Source organism: Cyphomyrmex costatus, unplaced genomic scaffold, assembly GCF_001594065.2.
Source record: "Cyphomyrmex costatus isolate MS0001 unplaced genomic scaffold, Ccosl1.0 scaffold640, whole genome shotgun sequence".
Classification (NCBI taxonomy): Eukaryota; Metazoa; Arthropoda; class Insecta; order Hymenoptera; family Formicidae; genus Cyphomyrmex; species Cyphomyrmex costatus.
This window is the reverse complement of record NW_017280201.1, coordinates 6,795-26,528: the sequence shown is the minus strand read 5'-3', so window position 1 is coordinate 26,528 and position 19,734 is coordinate 6,795. Positions and strand designations below refer to the sequence as shown.

The window sequence follows — 19,734 nt, the reverse complement described above, 5'->3', positions numbered from 1 at the left end:
GATATAACTTTTGGTACAAATTTGTTAGCCACAGAGTGATATTAGGTATACTATAGATAGAAATTCCTCGAGTATACAGAACAAACGTAGGTAATTTATAAAAAGCTAAAGAGAGAAAAAAGTTTACGGTAATGAAACAGAAAAGAGGGAAATATATATATATATATATATCCCACGAGCTAGTATATGTAGTATAACTTCATATTATACACCGGATACGCACACGCATACACACACAACGTATATACATTTCGTTATCAAATTTAGTTCAATTATATCATATGAAAACCGCATTCACACAAGGCCTCCAAAACCGAAGTTAGGAAATTAATACCAACATGCTTCTCAAAATTACGTATTATATAGCGTACAGAAAACTGCTACATGCAAAACTAAAATGTAACTTTTATGACAACGCAGTAAACACTAATAATCCCCCCCTCCTAACTTATATTATAATGTCTAAGTGGACCGTGAAAAAGTTTAATAGTTGTCCTCAAAGTACAATGCAAACTATATAAGCTGTCGTGGTTTTAATACAATCCTCTCACTTATTCCATAATCGCAACGTACTTTTTATTAATTATATTAATTTCTTTAAACAACTTCTTTGTGACACGTGGAAATATGAAAAAACTGATTTGCATTATTCAACTTTCGGAAAATAATTAAAAATTATTATTCTCTCTCTGCAAAAAAATAAGTTTGAAACCGATGAATGGAAAGTTTATGCATAGAGCTCGTGGAAATTTTTATATTTTCAACTTATATAATATTTAAAAATGTGACGATATATTATAACATAATCAAGAACTTGAAAATGTTCCAGAATAGAAAGATCCTTTATATACTGTATTTTTATGTTTAATACAAAAGTCTTCAGTTTTGATGTAAATAATCTGTCAATATTATTGAAAATTTACAGACAGAATTTTTGTTTTTTTCTGATCGTTCTCTTCTTTGCGCATTTAGAACTATAAATTTTCACGGATAGTTTTGTTGTTTTGTTTAGTTTACGATTGAATGAGTTTGGTCTTACGTTAGCAGATGATTACTGTCGATAAAAGCGGAAAATTACATTGAAATTATTTTCTGCATTTTCCACGAATTCTTTATCAATATCAGAGAAGCAATAAATTCACGAACATTTCTCATTAAATGCAAGCAGTAATGTAATTTTCAGTTCGAATATTCGAGGAGACTGATAATGCAAGATGGTAAACGCAAGTGCCATTATTTCTCAATACATCTTCTCTTGTAAGCCAGTCTCCAACAGATCGTAAACAAGGAGTACACGGAAGCCAAGGTATCGTGTTGTAACGTGTAATCTCTGCGTTGAGACAACCGCGAAGGAGCAGAATGATAAGATCGACCTCAATTCATTGCGAGTGCTCTCGACCACAACAGTTATAAATTTATTAGAGACGTTCTAAAACCGTCGTTCCTTTTACTTTTTATTATTAAGAAGAATTTTGAACAGACCAAAAAATTAGGAAACACAAATAACAATAATAAGATTTTGAAGCATTTTAAATATGAACAGAACAGAAAATTTTGATTTAACGAACAGATTATAGCATAGTACTAAACAATTACCAAAATACGAAGCTTCAATATTTTTCCAAAAACAAGGACTTTTAATAAAGTAGCGCGCATGTGAGTCACGAGTGCTCTTAATTGAGCTAGTTGTATTATACAATATGCTCCAGTTACTCTCTCCCTGCGGTTTTTTAAAATAAGAAATATCAAAGAGTCAACTATAAGAAAACGTCATATAATATAAATAATAAATTAAACTTTTAATCAACTGAGCTTCAAATAGATAAAATTATATTTTTTCAAGAGAATATCATTTTATTCAGAATTTAATTTAGACTATAATAATATAAAGGAATTATGTTAAAAATTAAATATAGTCGCAGGTAATATTATGAAATTTGCACCGAAAAATAATTGGCTACGAATTTGTCGAAAAAATATACGGTTAAACGTAATGGATCAGAATATGCTGTAAAAGTTCGTATTAAATTTTCTTTAAATTCGACGTAATTTTATATTTAAGGGAAATAAAAGATAATTATGAATTATCGTCTTTTTCCCTCGAGAACGGAACGGCAGCCTCGAGTTATACGCGATATGAGCACGGATAATAAAGCAGATGACGAAAAACAAACGGTTTAACTGGCGCTTTAATCCGCAGCCGCCGTCTGTGAGCAACGACGGTGCTATTAGCCCCTTTCGTACTACTTTCTTCCGTTCTGCACTTTCCGGAAGATTAGCGATGGCAAAAGCAATTGTGCGATACGCGACGAAAACAAATGCAGCGAAACCATGCAATAATGGCAGAAACATACGCGTCGACAGTGCGCACCATGATTCTTCGTGTTGCGCTCGCAACAGCCTTGACGTCTATCGAATACGATGCTTTTCAAGAAGAATTCGTGAGAGAAAAATCTGTTATTTTACCTCCAGTTCTATTTTCGAGAAAATGGAAAAATCTTGGCTGAACTACAATCTTTCTTTTATATCGAATAAAAATAGCTTTTATATATTCACATTTCTTTTATTAACACTGCAAATTTTTTATTACTTAAAAAGTGTGACCGAGAATATGTAGCAAACTAAATTTACTTACATGAATATATTGTATTATACTTTCACAGTTATCAATAATTAAGTAAATTAAAATCACCTAACATAAATATAAATATTATGTATTAATATTCTTGTGAAAAAATTGCAAAATATATAAACCTTTGAGGACCTTTCTAACAAAGTAGCTTATGGAAGATCTTATTGTATAAGAGTATTTAGAATTACTGAATTTTGATTTTGTGTTGTTGTGGACTCAGAATTTTCAAATTCAAATTTTAAAATATAATTTGATTATGAAACTCAGTTTTAAAAAGTTCTTACTATGGTATCACTAAATTTGAATGTAGCCTGAAAATGTCAAAAAAATTTCAAAGGAATAATAACACCAAATCTAGAGACATAGAGTTCATAGAGATAAACTTTGAAATAAGTCAATTCAAAAATTATACATATTTAAATAAAATAAAACTGGAAATTGTATGTTATTTTGTAATTAAAAATTCTTTAAAACGGTATTTTACAAATATATATTTTATATGTGTATTATATATACATGTATATATAATATGTATGTTATATATATATGTATGTGTGTAATGTGTATATATATATATATATTTTGTATAATAGAATTATTTTTTAAATTCTGTCCGCATATTAGGTTCACTATTTTAATTTTTTTACTTTTAACCTCTCAGATTCGAATAAAGCATTATTAAATTATGCGATAAGCAAAGTTTTATAAAAGTCGAGCCTACAATTTACAAAATAAAAGAGGGTAACCTCAAATGGGGTTGCCGATTCGTAAAGATTAATACATAATTTTGATGCGTTATTAAAGTGGATATTTTTGTACAAAGAAAATTTTTAAAAAATTAGATTTTTAATAAAGATATTTTTTGACAGTTAATATTATTCGATTATTGATAAATAATTCTAATATCCTGAGGAAGAAGACCGTGAAAGGATGCATTAATAGCGGTCGATAGAATCTTTTGATCGCTCGTTTATGTATAAAGTTGATTTTGAAATTGGTTAATGCACCACCGACCTAGTCGATAATACATATAATTTTATTGCCTCGAAAGCGGATCAGCGGGCGTTGCGGCATAATTTTCAGCGAAAAATCAAATGAAATTTGCACGCTGTGCGCAGCAATCTCACTTTTTTCTCGTATCGCTAAAATTTTGAAAAAAATTATTTAGCTCAATGCTTTTATAATAAGAGATAAAGAGAAAGAGAGAAATAAAGAAAAAGGTACTCTGACATAGGCAACATATTAAAATAAAACTTGAACGGAGGTTTGCAACAAAATCTTATGGTTTATTATAAACAATACTGAAATCTGCTGAGAAAGAATAGAAATAAATATGTTAAATAAAAGAATTAATTGCATTAAAATATTTACAATACAATTAAATTTCTGCATAAGAACACGTTTTTACTAAATTATTATGGCCATTTTTGCAAATATTGTATCAAACAAATATTTTTATTAATTTTTGTGGAACATGGGGAATAACATCGGCAATATTTTTCCTAGAATTAATTGGTTGTCGCTCTGATTTTTTTAAAAATATGATACATGTTATTGATACAAGTTAAAAAAGTCGAAAAAAATTATAGAATATTTTTTTGTGTCACGAAATACATAAATCGTTGCATTTTATTACGAAAAATAAGTTGTCAATATTTTTCTGTTTACTACGCGTACGAAAGTTTATCAAAATTTTAAAAAAATTTTAATTTTGAATATTAATAACAGAAAATTTTAAGAAATAAAAATTGATAAAAGTTTAATAATTTTAGCTTCGATTTTCTTATTACTTGCATTTTGTTTAAGAAATCGTCTCTTTATTCTTCTCTTTGATGCGCTCTTGTCCAAAGCAGATATCTATAAAAGATAGGATACGCGATAGAATGCAAAGACGAAAGGCAAGATGAGAAGGATCCTGTTTGAAAAATGGACACGTATTTCCTTTGAAGGCAATCTTACGATCTTCCTCGCTAATCGAGGATCACGTTCACTCTTTTGCTCTCGCGATCTTTAAAGCTGTATTTTCTTCACAGGCAGACCTTACCCATTGCAGAACTGCACGACCTACAACATGAACGGTTCCTGGGTGAGGATATCCTGCGTCGAGGGATACGATGGCGGTCTACCGCAGAAATTCGTCGCCATCGTTGGCAAACGGCGTTTAGAATCATCTCTCCCATTCTGGGAGTTTCAGATGCTCAAGCCGGCGAAGGTCGCCCTTTACGCGGTAAACGCGAAGGGATCGAGCGAGCCATACGCCATAGAGGTTGTCTTGAAAGGAGTAGCCAAATTCACAGGTAAGTTTTCGCCAAGTGCAATCAGGGCGATCGCCGAAGTAGTGATGAGATAACTTTCCTCAAAGCGCTTCACCGCAAAGGGACATCCCCGATTTTAGTTTGGCGATTGAAGATCCAATTCGAAATTAGGTGGTCACTTGTCTCGGAATAAAATCTGACATTCCTGATGTTAAACTTGAGTTTTATTTTATTTTAATTCATTACTATTTTAAATAATAAATTACTATTTTACATTCTTCCAGAATTTAAATTGGGAAAAATAGGTCGAATAATTTAAGACAAAATACATATATTATTAACCTTAATCGGTATTCACTACTGACAGATCTACAGAAAGGGTCTGCATTGTTTTCTCTTGGAGTGTCTTTTTAAAAAATATTTATAGAATAATATTACATATATATATTTAACATTTTTGAGATGCTTAATCACAATTTTAATATTTAAAAAATATCTTTTAATTTAAGAAATACTCCTAGTAAAAAACATAGATGCTACTATTATATTCTTCTTTGATATTAATATTATTTTAAATAAAACGTTTTATGAATTATACATTTAAGTAATACTTTTTCAATGTAATAATTTAAATAATAATTTAATATTCTATTTTTTTTATATTTGACCTAAAAAGAAAATTTTACTTTCGATGATTCAGTGACCTTCCTCTTGACATTTCTGGAGCTACCAATAGTATTCCAATGAATCTGGATATTTTTTCAACTATGTTGTGAAAAATTGTTTTTAATAAATATTTTTCAGAACTTTATATAATTTTAAGTTACATAATCTTATTCCTTGGATTTTAATTTACAAGATAAAGAGATCGATTATAATTGTGTTAATTTTAAGCGAACATAAATTACACTGAATTCGTGAATATGAATTAAGGAAATTTTTAAGCAAATACTGATTAAGGTTAAAAATGCATGTTTTATTCAGTCATTTTCTTTACACGCCAAAGCATTTTAGATAAAGCATTAGCAAAAACAAATTCTTTTTTATGATTTTGTATAGTATACATATGGCTGACAGATAAAAAACCTCATAAGTTATACATAGCTAAAAAATCTATGAAAAACAACTTTGAAGAAAATTTCGAGAAACTCTTCTTAATCTTTTCAATCGGATGCAAATAATCCTGAGTTCATAAAATCGATATCCCAAACTCGCCACTGATGGAGCCAAAGCTTTTTTCGTCGTTTCATCGCGCTCTTTATTCCGTTTTCGAACTCCGGCGAGCTGACGTCGCGTCAAATCGTAGGTTATCGATCGGCCAGCTGGCCGTTCGCCTGTTATTCGAACTTGGGCAAAAATACGATGGTGGTAAAAATAGCGCATATTGCACGAGGAATCCACACTTCTGCGCTGTATAAACTTCCGCATTGTTAAAAAAAGATGCTCGATAAAAAAGTGTGTACTGTAGAAATTACAGTGATGAAGAGTTCCGCTTTGTTTAACTACAAAAGATTCTGGACGAACGTGGTTTAATAAAACGCTCGCAAATTTTGAATGTCCGCAGTAGTCCATTTTTACATACCAAAAGAAAAAAATGCAAAAAAATGCAATTATTGTAGAAATGGTTAACACGAATTAACTATACATTCACATGTTTTAAGCGTACACAATGAAAAACATTTTGTATTTATGTTAAAACCGGTCCACTCAAGTCCTCATTAAAATTCTGTGTTGGATTTTTAACATAGCCGAGTATTAATTTAAGATAATGAGATTATATCATTTAAATATTTTGTATTAAATTGATATTTAATATTTCTTGTGTAAAAATAACATAAATTATGAGTGAACAAGTTGCAAAAAATAATATATTTATTTAAAACATAAGTACTAAGACAAATAAATACAATAAAATATATATTAATTTAGCACATATCATAAATGTTAATTTTAATTAAACAATATGTTTCCACAGTTTGCTTACAAATTGTGTCAGTGTTACATTTTTGTGTTAATTTTTTTACATAATATTTATGTTACTGCCTAACATTTTTACCTTGTGCTAAATTAACACAAAAATATGTATGGACTGGATGTTTAGGACATGAAATGTGTTAAATCTGGCACAAATTTCCCAACTGTGTACATGCATATCAATAAATAAATAACATGCAATCAATAAATAAATCGCACAAAAATAAAATTAATCAAGCTAAAAAATTCATGTGTATGTATTAAAAAATTAATTGTACTCAACGATAAAAAATTACAGTGAAATATTTTCATCCTTATGTTAAAAAATGTGTCGTACTGCGTCGAGCTATTCGTATATAGGACGAGCGGTAATACGTTGATAATTAATTTATGTTCGACTCGCGTATGTCTTGTTCCTGTTCGCGTATTTGGAGAACAAGCACAAGTTTTGCCCTTCAATTTAGATGACCGTGACGTTATCTCGACCGGAAACGCTGGCGGCGACATGCAAATGATCCCTGTTGAACAGTTCGCCGCGCGCGCTAGGTCAACCCTGGACTAGCTCGTTGCCGGTTTCGCTGAAACACGCGCGGCCAACCCTCCCGTAAAATTTATGAGCGTCAAAATTTATGAGCCATTATTATGCGTTCTGCTCTCCGCCACGTCCGCATCGCGTCCGCTCTCCTCCATTTTCCCGACACCCATTGAAGGCACGATTTTCGCTAATCAAAAACGATTGTCGCTTTCGTTAATCCTTGAAACGTTCAAACGCAGAGATACAATAAGGATAAGCCCGCAAATACAACTCCTGAATTATGTACGATCCCTTTTGATATGTAAAATGAATTGGAAAACGTCATAGGTTTCCTTATGAAAATTTGAACGGCACCAATCATTGGAGTTGTAGCGTTAATTTTCAACATTAAATATCGACTTAATTAAATTGAAATACGAATTAGAAAATTCTAATTAAACTCCATTTAAAATTACCTGATAAATAAAATTTAAAAAAGAACTTTTAAGAGATAAATTTAGACGCTACACTCAAATAATATTTAATTAAGAGAATAATTATCGTTCGAAATTTCTATACGAATCGCTGGACATATCCAATACGATATATTTTTAGTACGTCAGTTTTTAATGCTAAATATCGTAGCGATCAATAAATACGAATTAGAAGTCTAATGATAGAAAGGACTATTTAAAATTAACTGATAAATAAAAGTTAAAAAAGAATTTTTAAGAAACGAACTTTTACCAATTAATAATAATAATCTTTATTGAAAAGTAAATTAAAAACTAGTCAAGTAATGTTTAAATTTAAAGGAAGTATATAAGCGATTAAATTCCAAAAAAAATATCCGTATACTTATCAGATTATCAAAAATTTTAGCTTCAATTACATTTCAGCGATATAAACAGAAGAGAAGATGTTTCATTTAAACACTTGCTTTGTTACTTTCCATTGTTGAGAGGGTCGTCGGAATCAATGGGAAGTATCGCGAAATCCAGATGCAGGTCGCATACCACAGTATCTCGTTTTAACGCAAAGCAAAGGGATATAGTCCTTCGTTACGGTTAAGAGAAAGGAGGAGCGTGTTTCTATCGTCAGTACGACGTCCTTTAACGTGTCTCCTCAATGCTTCGTTTGTATTCAATTACACCTCGCAACCAATGGCGGAGAATAGAAGCGCTTTGTGCTTTGTTAATTAGCATTTAACTGAAACTTGATTGTTAATTGGAAACAAATTAGCTGGCCGGTTGTTTGTGCCATCGTGCCGATGCGCAACTTTGGCGGATACCTATTTACAAGGTGATCGAATTACAGCTGTTGCTATGGCACTCGCAATTTATATCGAGTACTCCAGATAAGTATTCCTCTGATCGACTTACAGTCAAAGTTTTGTTAACAAAAATGTTAAGATAGCTTTTACATTGTGAACAATTGAAAGAAATGAGTTGTAAAAAAAGAAACAGCGTATAATTTTTTATCTAATTCTTCGAGACAGAAACATAATTTGAGATTTAATTAATCGAGACGTTTGGCGATGAAAATTTAAAGATTGCGAGAAAAAATTTTGATTAAAAAATTTATAGCTGTGAGGATTATCCTACGTAATCCTGCAACTAGGAACGTGTGATATCTACAATCTTCGGTTAATTTCAACTGAACTTTAACAGAATCTTAATATAAAATTTTAGCCGCGAAGTGTGCTAAATTAGAGCACTTATAAACTTTCGAAGTACGTTGCGGTAAGAAAAAATTCCTGAAATTTTTTCATTTTTATCACGTAAGGAGCCCAGATAAAATCTCACAGAAGTGCAACATCTTCGAAATTACAGAAAGTTCGTCTACCTTCATGCGATCTTCATATGATCCGAATATCCCGAGTATTCCTTCACTATTAAAAATGTAATGGCAATCCAATTCTTTGAGTTTAAAATTTTTAATAACATTTTGTTATTCTTAATTTCCATTTATGTCAAAATGTGAATCAATCCATTTCTGTAGTTAGTTTTAAAGTAAACAACATTTATATTAACATATACACTTAGTAAATAATAAACTAAATTTTTGAGTCAAATTTAATACATTTTCTTAACTTAAATTGTTTAACTCCATTGTGTTTTAATTAAATTAACGACGCATTGAGTAGGAACATTGGTGATCTATAAAAACGATTAAAAATAACTCAAACTGAGTATGATTTAGCATTGTGAACTTAACATTGTGGCATTCGAGTCTTTTTGAAATCTAGTCGGTTGAAATGCTCCCTAGTTAGATTTTTGTCAGGCGAGTCAGCGGCAGAGGCGATTCGGCTGAAAGAGAGAAACGGTAACTTCAGGGTGTCCGATGTACACACGCGCTTACACTTATCCGTGACGCGTTTAAGCCGAATGATTAACGATGGCGCGGAAATGACTGCGGGTGTCGGGCGCGTCCTTCCCGTAGAGCCGGAGCTATTCCTAATCCACTGCTGCAGTTCTCTACCACCCGCCGCGCCGCTCCTCTTGCCTCTACCGCGTGGAACGAGCGACTCACAAATCAGCCGCAGCGTTAGACCACCGTAATGCAACCTGCCACGAAGTTCGAAACGATCGACTACGGACGCCGCGCCTTAATTGGAAACAGATTACGTTCATGCCGACGCGTAGGAGTCTGCAGAGGGGAATGTCGGACAGGTAAATTGGAACACCCGGGCCGTGTCTGATCCGTGGCTGACCGCAGCGAGTGCACGAAATCTTAAGCGAGTGTACGAATGTAGCAATTTGTCGTGAAACACAATAGGGAAATATATTCAAATAGATAGATATAAATTAATTAATTGAAAAGAGGAATGTATTTATTTATAAAATTAAAAGATAATCTTGATGAGAGTTTAGGTATGTATATCAAAGAAAAATAATTTTAAGTTATGTATAGATATATTAATCATTTATTCAAAATTAGTTGAAATATCACTTGAAATAATTTACCAAGAGAGAATAACGAATTACATAATATAATTAATAAGATAAAATCTATAATGCTTTGCATTTTCAGAATTTATAGTCAATTATAATAATAACATATTTAATTTTACACAAAATAAACGATTTTGCTGAAATATTTAAAAATTTATATACAGATCTGAAAATATAGTTTTGCAGTATGATCATAATAATTAATATAGAAAATTCACATATAATAGTATTATATGAGTAATAATAAAAAAATGTTTATATTCTAGCAATCAAGAGCGTCTTACATTATTATTTTAACAAATTATTTTCGGATCTGTATCTAGCATTAAATACTTCAACAAAATCGTTTTTTTTTTTTTGCGTAAACTTTTTTAAGGAATTTCAGATTTATAGAAATTCAAAAGGAAAATTCCTGATAAGAATGAACATTAATTACGATTAAAATAAGAAAAAATGCGATCAATTTTCGATCAACATTGACCTCTCATATCTTCACGTTATTTTTACACTTAATTATTAAACCTTGAGTGTACAGCTACAGAAGTCATTAAAAAAGAGTCACAAAATTCTATAAATTACATTATAATTCTGACAATGGAGGCTATCTTCTTGAAGGTAGACAATAGTGGTTGCAACAATAATAATAACATCCGTAATGAATAAGCAGAGCGTGCATGCATTTTCTCTGATAATAATGATGGTAATATACTAGAGAAATACGCTATCATGTGATTGTATAAAACATATTTAAATTTATACAACCCTTATATATAGAGAATTGCTAAGAAAAGATTGTCGATCACCATACATTATTTATATTATATAAATAAATAGAGGAACTAGTAGAGATTTCGTTTGTAGGTGAATCGACATCCTCGACCGATATGTCACCGATCTTGATTGGACTTGGTGGCACGGCGACCGGTCTGGGGTTAATCGTAACCGGTGTGCTAATGGCACTCTGGAGGAGACACGCGGCCACCCCGGCGAAACCAAAGCCGCCGCAGCAGCCCAACATCGCGACTTTTGCGGGGAAGGGCGAGGAAGAGGACGGCAATCCGGATCTTATACCCACGACGGCCTTGACCAATCATCTCACTGGTAAACTTACTTAATGTGTATCTGCTAACGAGTTCCGTAAAATATAGATAGACTAAAGGTAATTAACAGGCGTTTCGAAAAGTTATGAATTTATTAAATTATGAATTTCAGAATTAGAGAGAGATTTCTTTTTATTCTTCTTTGATCTCAAACGTGTTATAGTATTGCATTATTTACAGAATGACAAAAAATTTAATCACTAAGTATTCATTAAATCATTAATAATATATACAAAAAAACTAAATTTCGGAATATTAGTTCTATCTTACTTAAATACTAAAAATAATAATTAACACTCATCTGGCCCATCATTAGCTTTGAGGTGCTTCAGGAATTCGTCAACAATGGCTGGCTTATCTTTCTACGGATAAGTTCACCCAAGCAACTAATAGAACAATCTACCCGTGTGAAGCTGGCCCCCCAATATTAGATAAAAAATCGATTTTTTAATATTAGGGGGCTAGGGTGAAGTTGGACCCCCAAAACATAATTTTCGTATATCTTTTGAATTAAGGGTGAACAAACGAAAATTCCAACTGAGCATTCGTGAGCAAACGATGAGCAAACGAATGCATGAAAAAAAAAATCGATTTTTTAATATTGGGGGGCCAGCTTCTCACGGGTGAACAATCTTTACTTTACCACCCGATAAAGATCTTTTGAGGTGTAAAGTTTTTCGATACTTAATAAGATGTAGCTCTAATTCTAAAATTTGTTTTTCTTTTAATGTATGTTACTGCGAAGGTAACAAGCTGACGTTATTTGTCATCATTTTGACGTCAAAATGATATCTTTAATGTTATTTTTACGTCAAAATGACAACAAAGAACGTCAGCTTGTTATCAGGATAATGATGTGATAAACAAAACTTTATGGTTAAATCTTTTTATTATCCTATAATCTAGATGTAAGAAGCAGAATAAACAAAAATTGATTTAAAATTATTAAAAATATTTATACATATAATATTCTGGGATAAATTTCCATCAGCTTTTTTAAATTGCCTATTTGTTACTCTTAGTAAAACGTTTTCGAAGCTGTTAAATTGCCTGTTTTTTACTGTAAGTAAAACGCGAGTAGTAATTCGCGAGAAAATTTATTATATATGTCAGACGACGGAAGATCGAATCGCTTAAATCGGTCAGAACTTTACATTTAGCTCTTACAAGCGCGCCGCTTTAAGAAAGAAACAGAGGCATATAGTTCAGGGCATAACCGGCCATCTCATTCGGTGAATTTCTACTTAGACTGATGGAACTGGCGCATTTGTACGAGGATTTTAGGAATATCGGGTCTTGCCTTAGATAGGGTAGCATGCGTTAACGGTACTCTCAAGGAAATTGCACATACAGATACAATATGCGAACGGTACTAGCGCACCATATCGACAGATGCATACACGTAGAGCAGAAAATACATGCATATATATGCATAAATGCAGGGAACACATATGGTAATTCATGCGATAAAAAAACGCAGAAAATTCCAAAAGAGATAGCAGCAGTGGCAGTGTTTTTCATTTCTAAATCGGTCTCATTTCCTTCGCGAAAATTTAAATCTACAGGACGTTTTGTTACAATTTAATTAATATTGAACAAGATTCAAATGTACTTTAAAACTGAGTAATTATACTTAATCCGTAGAATGAATTCACGAAATATCTTGGAAAATAAGTTTCCGTTATACTTATTCAAACAATTCTCCTCGAATCTACTTTACGGAATTTAAAATTCAATAATTATGGTATATACACACGACTTTCCATACTTTACAAATAATACTTTATTGAAATTAAAACTCGATAATTATATTTAACATGTCATAAAATTTAAAAATAATTGAGCAAAAGTAATTTAATAACAGTCGCAGTTTTAAACGAAATATTCGCTTATTAGCAAACATAGATTTGAAAGATTAAAAACGTGGTTTGTCATTTTTTTAAAATTAATTATCACTGATAAACTTAGTTCTCTGGCGGTTTCTTGATTCTTCCCGCAACATGCGCAGCAGTGTACTGTATCTAAGGCATCCTCAATTCTCTTTCGCGAGTAGCGAACTTGCGGCTTCAACAAACAAAACGGTAAGAAACGATCGAGGGAATGCCGTCCACGGAGAAAGGAACGAGCGCCGTTAAAGTTGCTGCCGAGAGAAGTTCAAAATACTTTGTGAAATCCGCGGGCTTACTTCAAACCGATTATACGATTGACGCTAAGTCCGCGTCCTGGGACTTCTTTCAGACAGAAAGCTTCCTCGTTACGGGTCCCTGCCACGAAGACCACGTCAGCTGGAAGGACGCGAGATGTCCCACGACGTCCTAGAAGATTCTGATTATCCGAGAGCATCGCCGAACGTGAGTAATCCGATTTCATCTAAAGCATTGGTTCCCAAACCGCGGACCCCCTTGTTGAAATTGCCCCCTCTTAAGAGAAACGCAAAAGCACATCTCTGAGTATTAAATAAAGATTTTTGAAGCAAGAAATTAACGCTATGAGTATATTATATATAACTATGTAGATTAACTAGAATTATATAGGATTTCTTTCATTATTCAATTTGTTTATCTATTAATTTTAATGGTAAAACAAAGAAAGTTATGTATTTTGTTCCTTAAGTACTAAGCATATAATCAAATTTTGTAATGTATAAAAAAATTAAAGTTTTACTAAACTCTCTAAAAAATGTTGTACTTTTGTATCGATTCTATATATCTACCGCGACATTTTCTTAAAAGATAGAACAAGACGTTTAAAATATCTATAAGAGATCTTTAAAATATTCAAAGGAGGGCAGAATTTGGGAACCTCTGATCTTAAAGCGATCTACGACGAACGCGTATACCTGCATGACTCCCCGATAGCCCCTAACATAGAAAACCACTTTCGAATTCGATCCAGTCTGCTTTACGATTCCGCTTATCGCCGTTTTCTTGCAGACCAGATTTAGCGAACGGAGAACGTTTTCGTTGCGTCTGACATACTTATTCCGAATAATGGATGAACATAATAATCGTGTCGAAATATACGTGAAAGTATATCTCGAAAGTTCACGCTTGTCAATGTTTTCTTTACGATGCATTATAATAAGTCGCAAAGCGCGCTTTTCTCTTAAATTTTATTCTCTAATAATTTCTGATATATACTATATTATGGGAGAATATGAATCTTGTATAGAAATTTCGTGTAATTTACCTTCGAGGAACCTAAATTGCTTTCAGTTTATTTATTCTGAAGCGAATTTTTCAATTTCGACTTTCAGTTACGGCATCGGAAATTTGAAATAAAATACATCATTGGTGATATATGCATATTCTATTACAAAAATATCATAAGAAAAAGAAATAGAAAGAGAAGGAGGGGGAGGGGACATCTGCCACAAAAATTCTATGCTGGTCTAGCGAATAAGAGAAGTTTCTTTCGAATGGATCGAATTCAATTCCTGGTCGTCGCTTCTACATTTTTCTAAGTATACCTCTGCCAAGACAGGTCTTTCAACTTTAAACCCTAGACAAATATCTTCCAAATTCGATTTAACCTGGCAATGATATTGTACCAAGCGGCGACAGTATCATAGTATATAAAATCTCTATCGCGTATCTTTTCTCGATGTAATTTTAAAGGAAACTTTTACGATAGTTGCAACAACAAACAGCGAAACAATTTTAACAAATAAACAATTTCGCTACAAACTGTTGTAAAACAATCGCGAAGATGTAAATTTTATATCATTTTCCCGATACTTTCCGCTCAGTAAGAATTTCCCTTTTGCGGCAATAATTTTATTTTCTACGGTCAATCAAGTTCCACCCTCGAAGTCATTTACTCTTTCGGATTCTTCATTTTATTTTCATCTCGATCTATTCAGACATTCTACAGTCTCCAAAGGCCGCACACGGAGTCGATCAGTAGGAGCATTCAGGAGAGCTGTATTTAAAGGTCAAACGCCGGTTGGGACATTAAGAGAAGTGGGCGGACGACAGTCTAGACGGATGGACGAAAAGATTCAGACGTCTGCTGCATCGTCTAACTTCCGGGTCGTCGACCATCGTTCAACAGGGTATAGGAGGCCCCTGGACCATGGCTGATGCAGGTTGGGAGCAGGGAGGCACTGAAAGGAGGAGCCACACGCTTGTGCCACGTTTTGCACGCGTTCAAGCGTACCAAAGTCATTTATATAGCCACTTGATTCACACTACGCCTTTGTAAATATTGTATATAAATAAAACACTTTTTCGTGTTACAACCCTTTCTATCCCGTGTCTCATTCTCATCGATAACAAATCATCGTCACACCTTTGCAGGTATAAAATCTTTTTTTCCAGAAAAACGTAATCAGTTTCATCAAGCAATTAAATAAAATACAGAGTGAACGAAAATTTATCTCATTGAGCATAAATGTGTGATTGGAATTTGTACAAAAAATTATGCAACATATATGCACGTATAATTTTGTATATTCCTAATTTTAATTGGAATTTATGTGAAGTTCCGAAATCGTTCGATATATTTTTATCTCATAACGCGATCTAGTCTTCCTGTGGTATTCTATTCTACAATCTAATTTTTCTAAATTCTATATTAAATTATTTCACTGTGATAAGCATAAATATGTAATTAAAACTTGTATAAAAAATTGTACAACATATATGATCGTATCATTTTATACATTCCTAATTTTAGTCGAATTTAACGAAATTCCGAAAGCGTGTTTGATATATTTTTATCTCGCTATGTGATCCGCATTCTACACTGCAATCTAGTTTTCTCGAATTCTGTACTAAAAAAAGTATAAGTAATTTTTTTTCGTTACAAAATTTGACACTAAATTTTTCAAAGAGATATTAATTCCATAAATTGAAAGACCAATTGTGCTAGGAGAGAATTCGACGTTTATTTCACACAAACGCGCGAACTGATCCACTTATTTAAAGATCTTCTGTCTGCTGCTTTTATGGAGCAATCCGCATTTTCTTCCTGCGAACACCGACAACATGGCGCGCGTTATCCCGCGAGGAAAAGCGCGACGAAAGCGCGAGAGAGCGGCATCACGAAGTAAATCGCATAAAGCGTAACTACATCGCAGCGAGAAACTAGCAGCATCTTTCCACCTCCTTTTACACCCGATTTTAATGCTACGAAACAGGACTCTCTCTGAGTGCGTACTAAAAATTTTTCAGTTTTATTTTTTTGTCGCGGTACCTTGATGGTTCATTTCACCGTTAAATGCACAGAGTCGCTACTGTGGTTGAGTTATACATGACATAACGTTAACATGAAACATTATATTAAAATTTTTCGCTTTTAAATCGTTTTGGTCTTAAAACTTTTTTCAATTCTAATTAAAAATTTGTTTTACAAAACTTAAAAATTGAAGTAAAATATTAAGTAAAAATTAAAATAAAATATACTCTGCGTAATTACAAGAAATTTGAATGAATAAAATTAATCTCAATTTCAAATAATTAAAAAGATTAATATAAAAAATTAAAGTCTCCGAAATTACAGAAAATTTGAATTAGCAAAATTAAATCTCAGTTTTAAATAATTTTCTAGAAATTTGAATAAAAAGTTGAGCTCTTGAAATTACAGGAAGTTTGAATTAGCAAAATTTAATCTCTCAGCCCCCCTAAATAATTAAAAAAAAATCTTATTCCTAACTTGATTTCATTTTAATCTTAATGCTAAATTTTCAAACGGATTTTTAGCAATTTATTTTAGTTAGAATGTTTTAAATAACGAAAACATTAATAGTGATATACAATATTATGTTGATAATATCGAGAACATCTGGGTAGATACTTTGCGTCTGACAAATGACAGTGAGTTACGATACGTAAATTTTGTTCTCTTCGCCGGAGTAAACCCTGTGACGTATTTCAAGTTGAGCACGTAATTGGCTACTGAAGATGCAAAGTGCACCGTCTGCCATTCGTGCACTACCCCCTATGCCCTACTATTGTCGATTTGCGTTTTATGCGCTCTTCCGCCTATACCGCCGAACGACGGGAAATAAAAATACGCGGTGGATAAAAAGCACAGTAGTCCCATATAACCAGTAGCAACACAAATCCATATTCTCAACGTACATTCAGCTTAAATGCGGTTGTTTGCTATCGAGTTTTAACCGTCTAAATAAAAATAACGCATGTATTTAGCACTGGCACACATGATGCGTCTCGGATAAAAATCGAAAAAATACATGAAAGTAAATGTAAAATAAAATATCAGTTAGTGAACATGAACCAATTGTTGGACAAAATTAATAAAACATTTCAAATATAAAACTTTTACTCATATATGTACGATTCTAAATTAATTCGTTATTAAACTTTTATAAACAAATTTATTTAGAGTCGTACCATTAAAATCGTATCATTAAAAGCTCAATATTTGAAATTTTGTAGCACTTTGTCCAACAAATTGGGTCATGTCCACTAACTGCATCCACTAACTGGTACATTTACCTTAAAGCAATTGCGGTGTTCCTGGGAAAAATCAACGCAATTGCGATCCTAATATTCGAGGACCTCTAATTTTGAAGTATATGTTTACTGAAAAAAATTACTAAATTTTAGTAAATTTGTTTAAATAGTGCCAATTATTATAAATATTTATTAAATACAAAGAAATATTTACTTTGATACAAGAACTATTAATTTGATTTAACTATCATATCTTTTTATTGATTAAATATTTATTTATTTTAAGTAAATATTTAGTTGGTTATTCAAATAAATATTTACTAAAATAGTATATTTTTCCTCAATGTTAAAAACGCAGTTCCCCTCATTTATATTTTATTGTACATTCAGAATCGTGCACTGGCGTTTATTTTTTGTCAAAACGAATTTATCTGAACATCTGAAAATGGAAACGAAAACTCTTCGTCGTTCAAATAATTTATCTCGAAGGATGAAAAGGATCGGCGAATGTTCCGAATTGCACGTGACAGAGAATGGTCCCCAATGAAGGAGTTTGCGGAAGAAGTCGCGCGAGGATCAGAGCCGAACTCAAACAACGAATTCAGAAGATTCAGGCGAGAGTTTAATCCTTCGAGTGATTACGGATTAAAATATACCGCAGCATTTGCTCGCTTATATATGTATGTATCTGGACCCTCGGATGTCGCCTCGTAACGGCACTGCTGTTACATTCACTGTGGACTGAAACTTTTATGATTTCACGTTTGGTCGCGTACGTTTAAGTTTGCGCGTACAAACTCAGTCAGTAACCAGTCACGAATACCTGTGGTACATTTACATGCACAAAACTCTTCGTGTAACTTCCGTTCCGCGACAAGTTGCTCTCACGGAAAACGCGAGTGCCTTTTGAAATTCATCTTACAATTAGCGTTAAAGATTAGAGTATTGTATTTCTATAGAGGTATCATGGAAAAGCGGCATGCAATTCGTAGATTGCAATATTCTGAAAAACAGATTAATTTTTAAATAGATAGACGGTTCAAAAATTTGCATGTGAGTAGGGAGTGTTCAGAACACCCAAAAAATTTTAATTTTTTAATATAAATTAATTATTTAAAGATTTTTAACATGTTATTTATAGATTTTAATGTTATTCAACATTATTAAAATCCAAGATGCTATAAGCAACAAAATTGTTAGATTGTTAATCAATTTAACTCGTGATAGTTTATTAACTGCAATAATTTATTAGAGTTTGCGTTGTAAGTTTGAAAAAAATTTTGGCGCGCATTTAAGAATCTACATACGTAATATATAAATTCACACGAAATTATGAATTAGAAGTATCCAAAATCTAGCTTGACCGTTACAGCATGTTCTCATCGATATTTAGTTTAAACTCTTACGGTACAATAAGATTTGATATTGTTTAATTTTTTATTTTTTATTAGTGTACAGTATTATATTATAGTTATATTTACATTAGTTATATATAAAATTCCCAAATTTATAAACGGTATATTTTAAATAATTAAATAATAAGCAAAATTTCAATATAGACGTGATCACAAATTTATATTTTACTATCTTAACTCCTATTGTAAATCAACCTATTTTAATACTAAAAGTAGTGAAAAGGAAAATTTGCGATATTATTAGAGCCAAAATAGAAGCAAATTGTGTCATTATAATCGAACCCTTTTAGCTCCCATTGTATTGTAGAATTAAAGATTTAACCAAGAATCCAAATTTAGGAAGAAAGAGATAGAGGAACGTAAAAGTAAAAACTTTATAAAATTTATTTTTCAATTTAATTTGTTTTTTTATAAAATTTCTGGGCAATATTTTTTATTTTTCTTTTCTAGAACAAAATTTTAACGAAAATT

The 19,734-nt window shown here is 32.1% G+C and overlaps 1 protein-coding gene across 2 annotated transcripts in view; it reads left to right on the top strand.

The window, feature by feature from the left end:
• LOC108779928 (nephrin) overlaps positions 1-15,664 on the top strand; it is a 320,256-nt gene extending 304,592 nt beyond the window's left edge. Inside the window, exons 13-16 of one of the 2 annotated variants that reach the window (XM_018547494.1) lie at positions 4,666-4,929; positions 11,191-11,430; positions 13,668-13,780; positions 15,292-15,664. In XM_018547494.1, coding sequence (XP_018402996.1) covers positions 4,666-4,929; positions 11,191-11,430; positions 13,668-13,780; positions 15,292-15,360 — 686 coding nt within the window. In that variant the 3' untranslated portion in view covers positions 15,361-15,664. Of the gene's footprint in view, positions 1-4,665; positions 4,930-11,190; positions 11,431-13,482; positions 13,781-15,291 lie in introns of those variants that run through there. The other variant, XM_018547495.1, reaches the window with a different exon arrangement.
• The last annotated feature ends 4,070 nt before the right edge of the window (positions 15,665-19,734 follow it).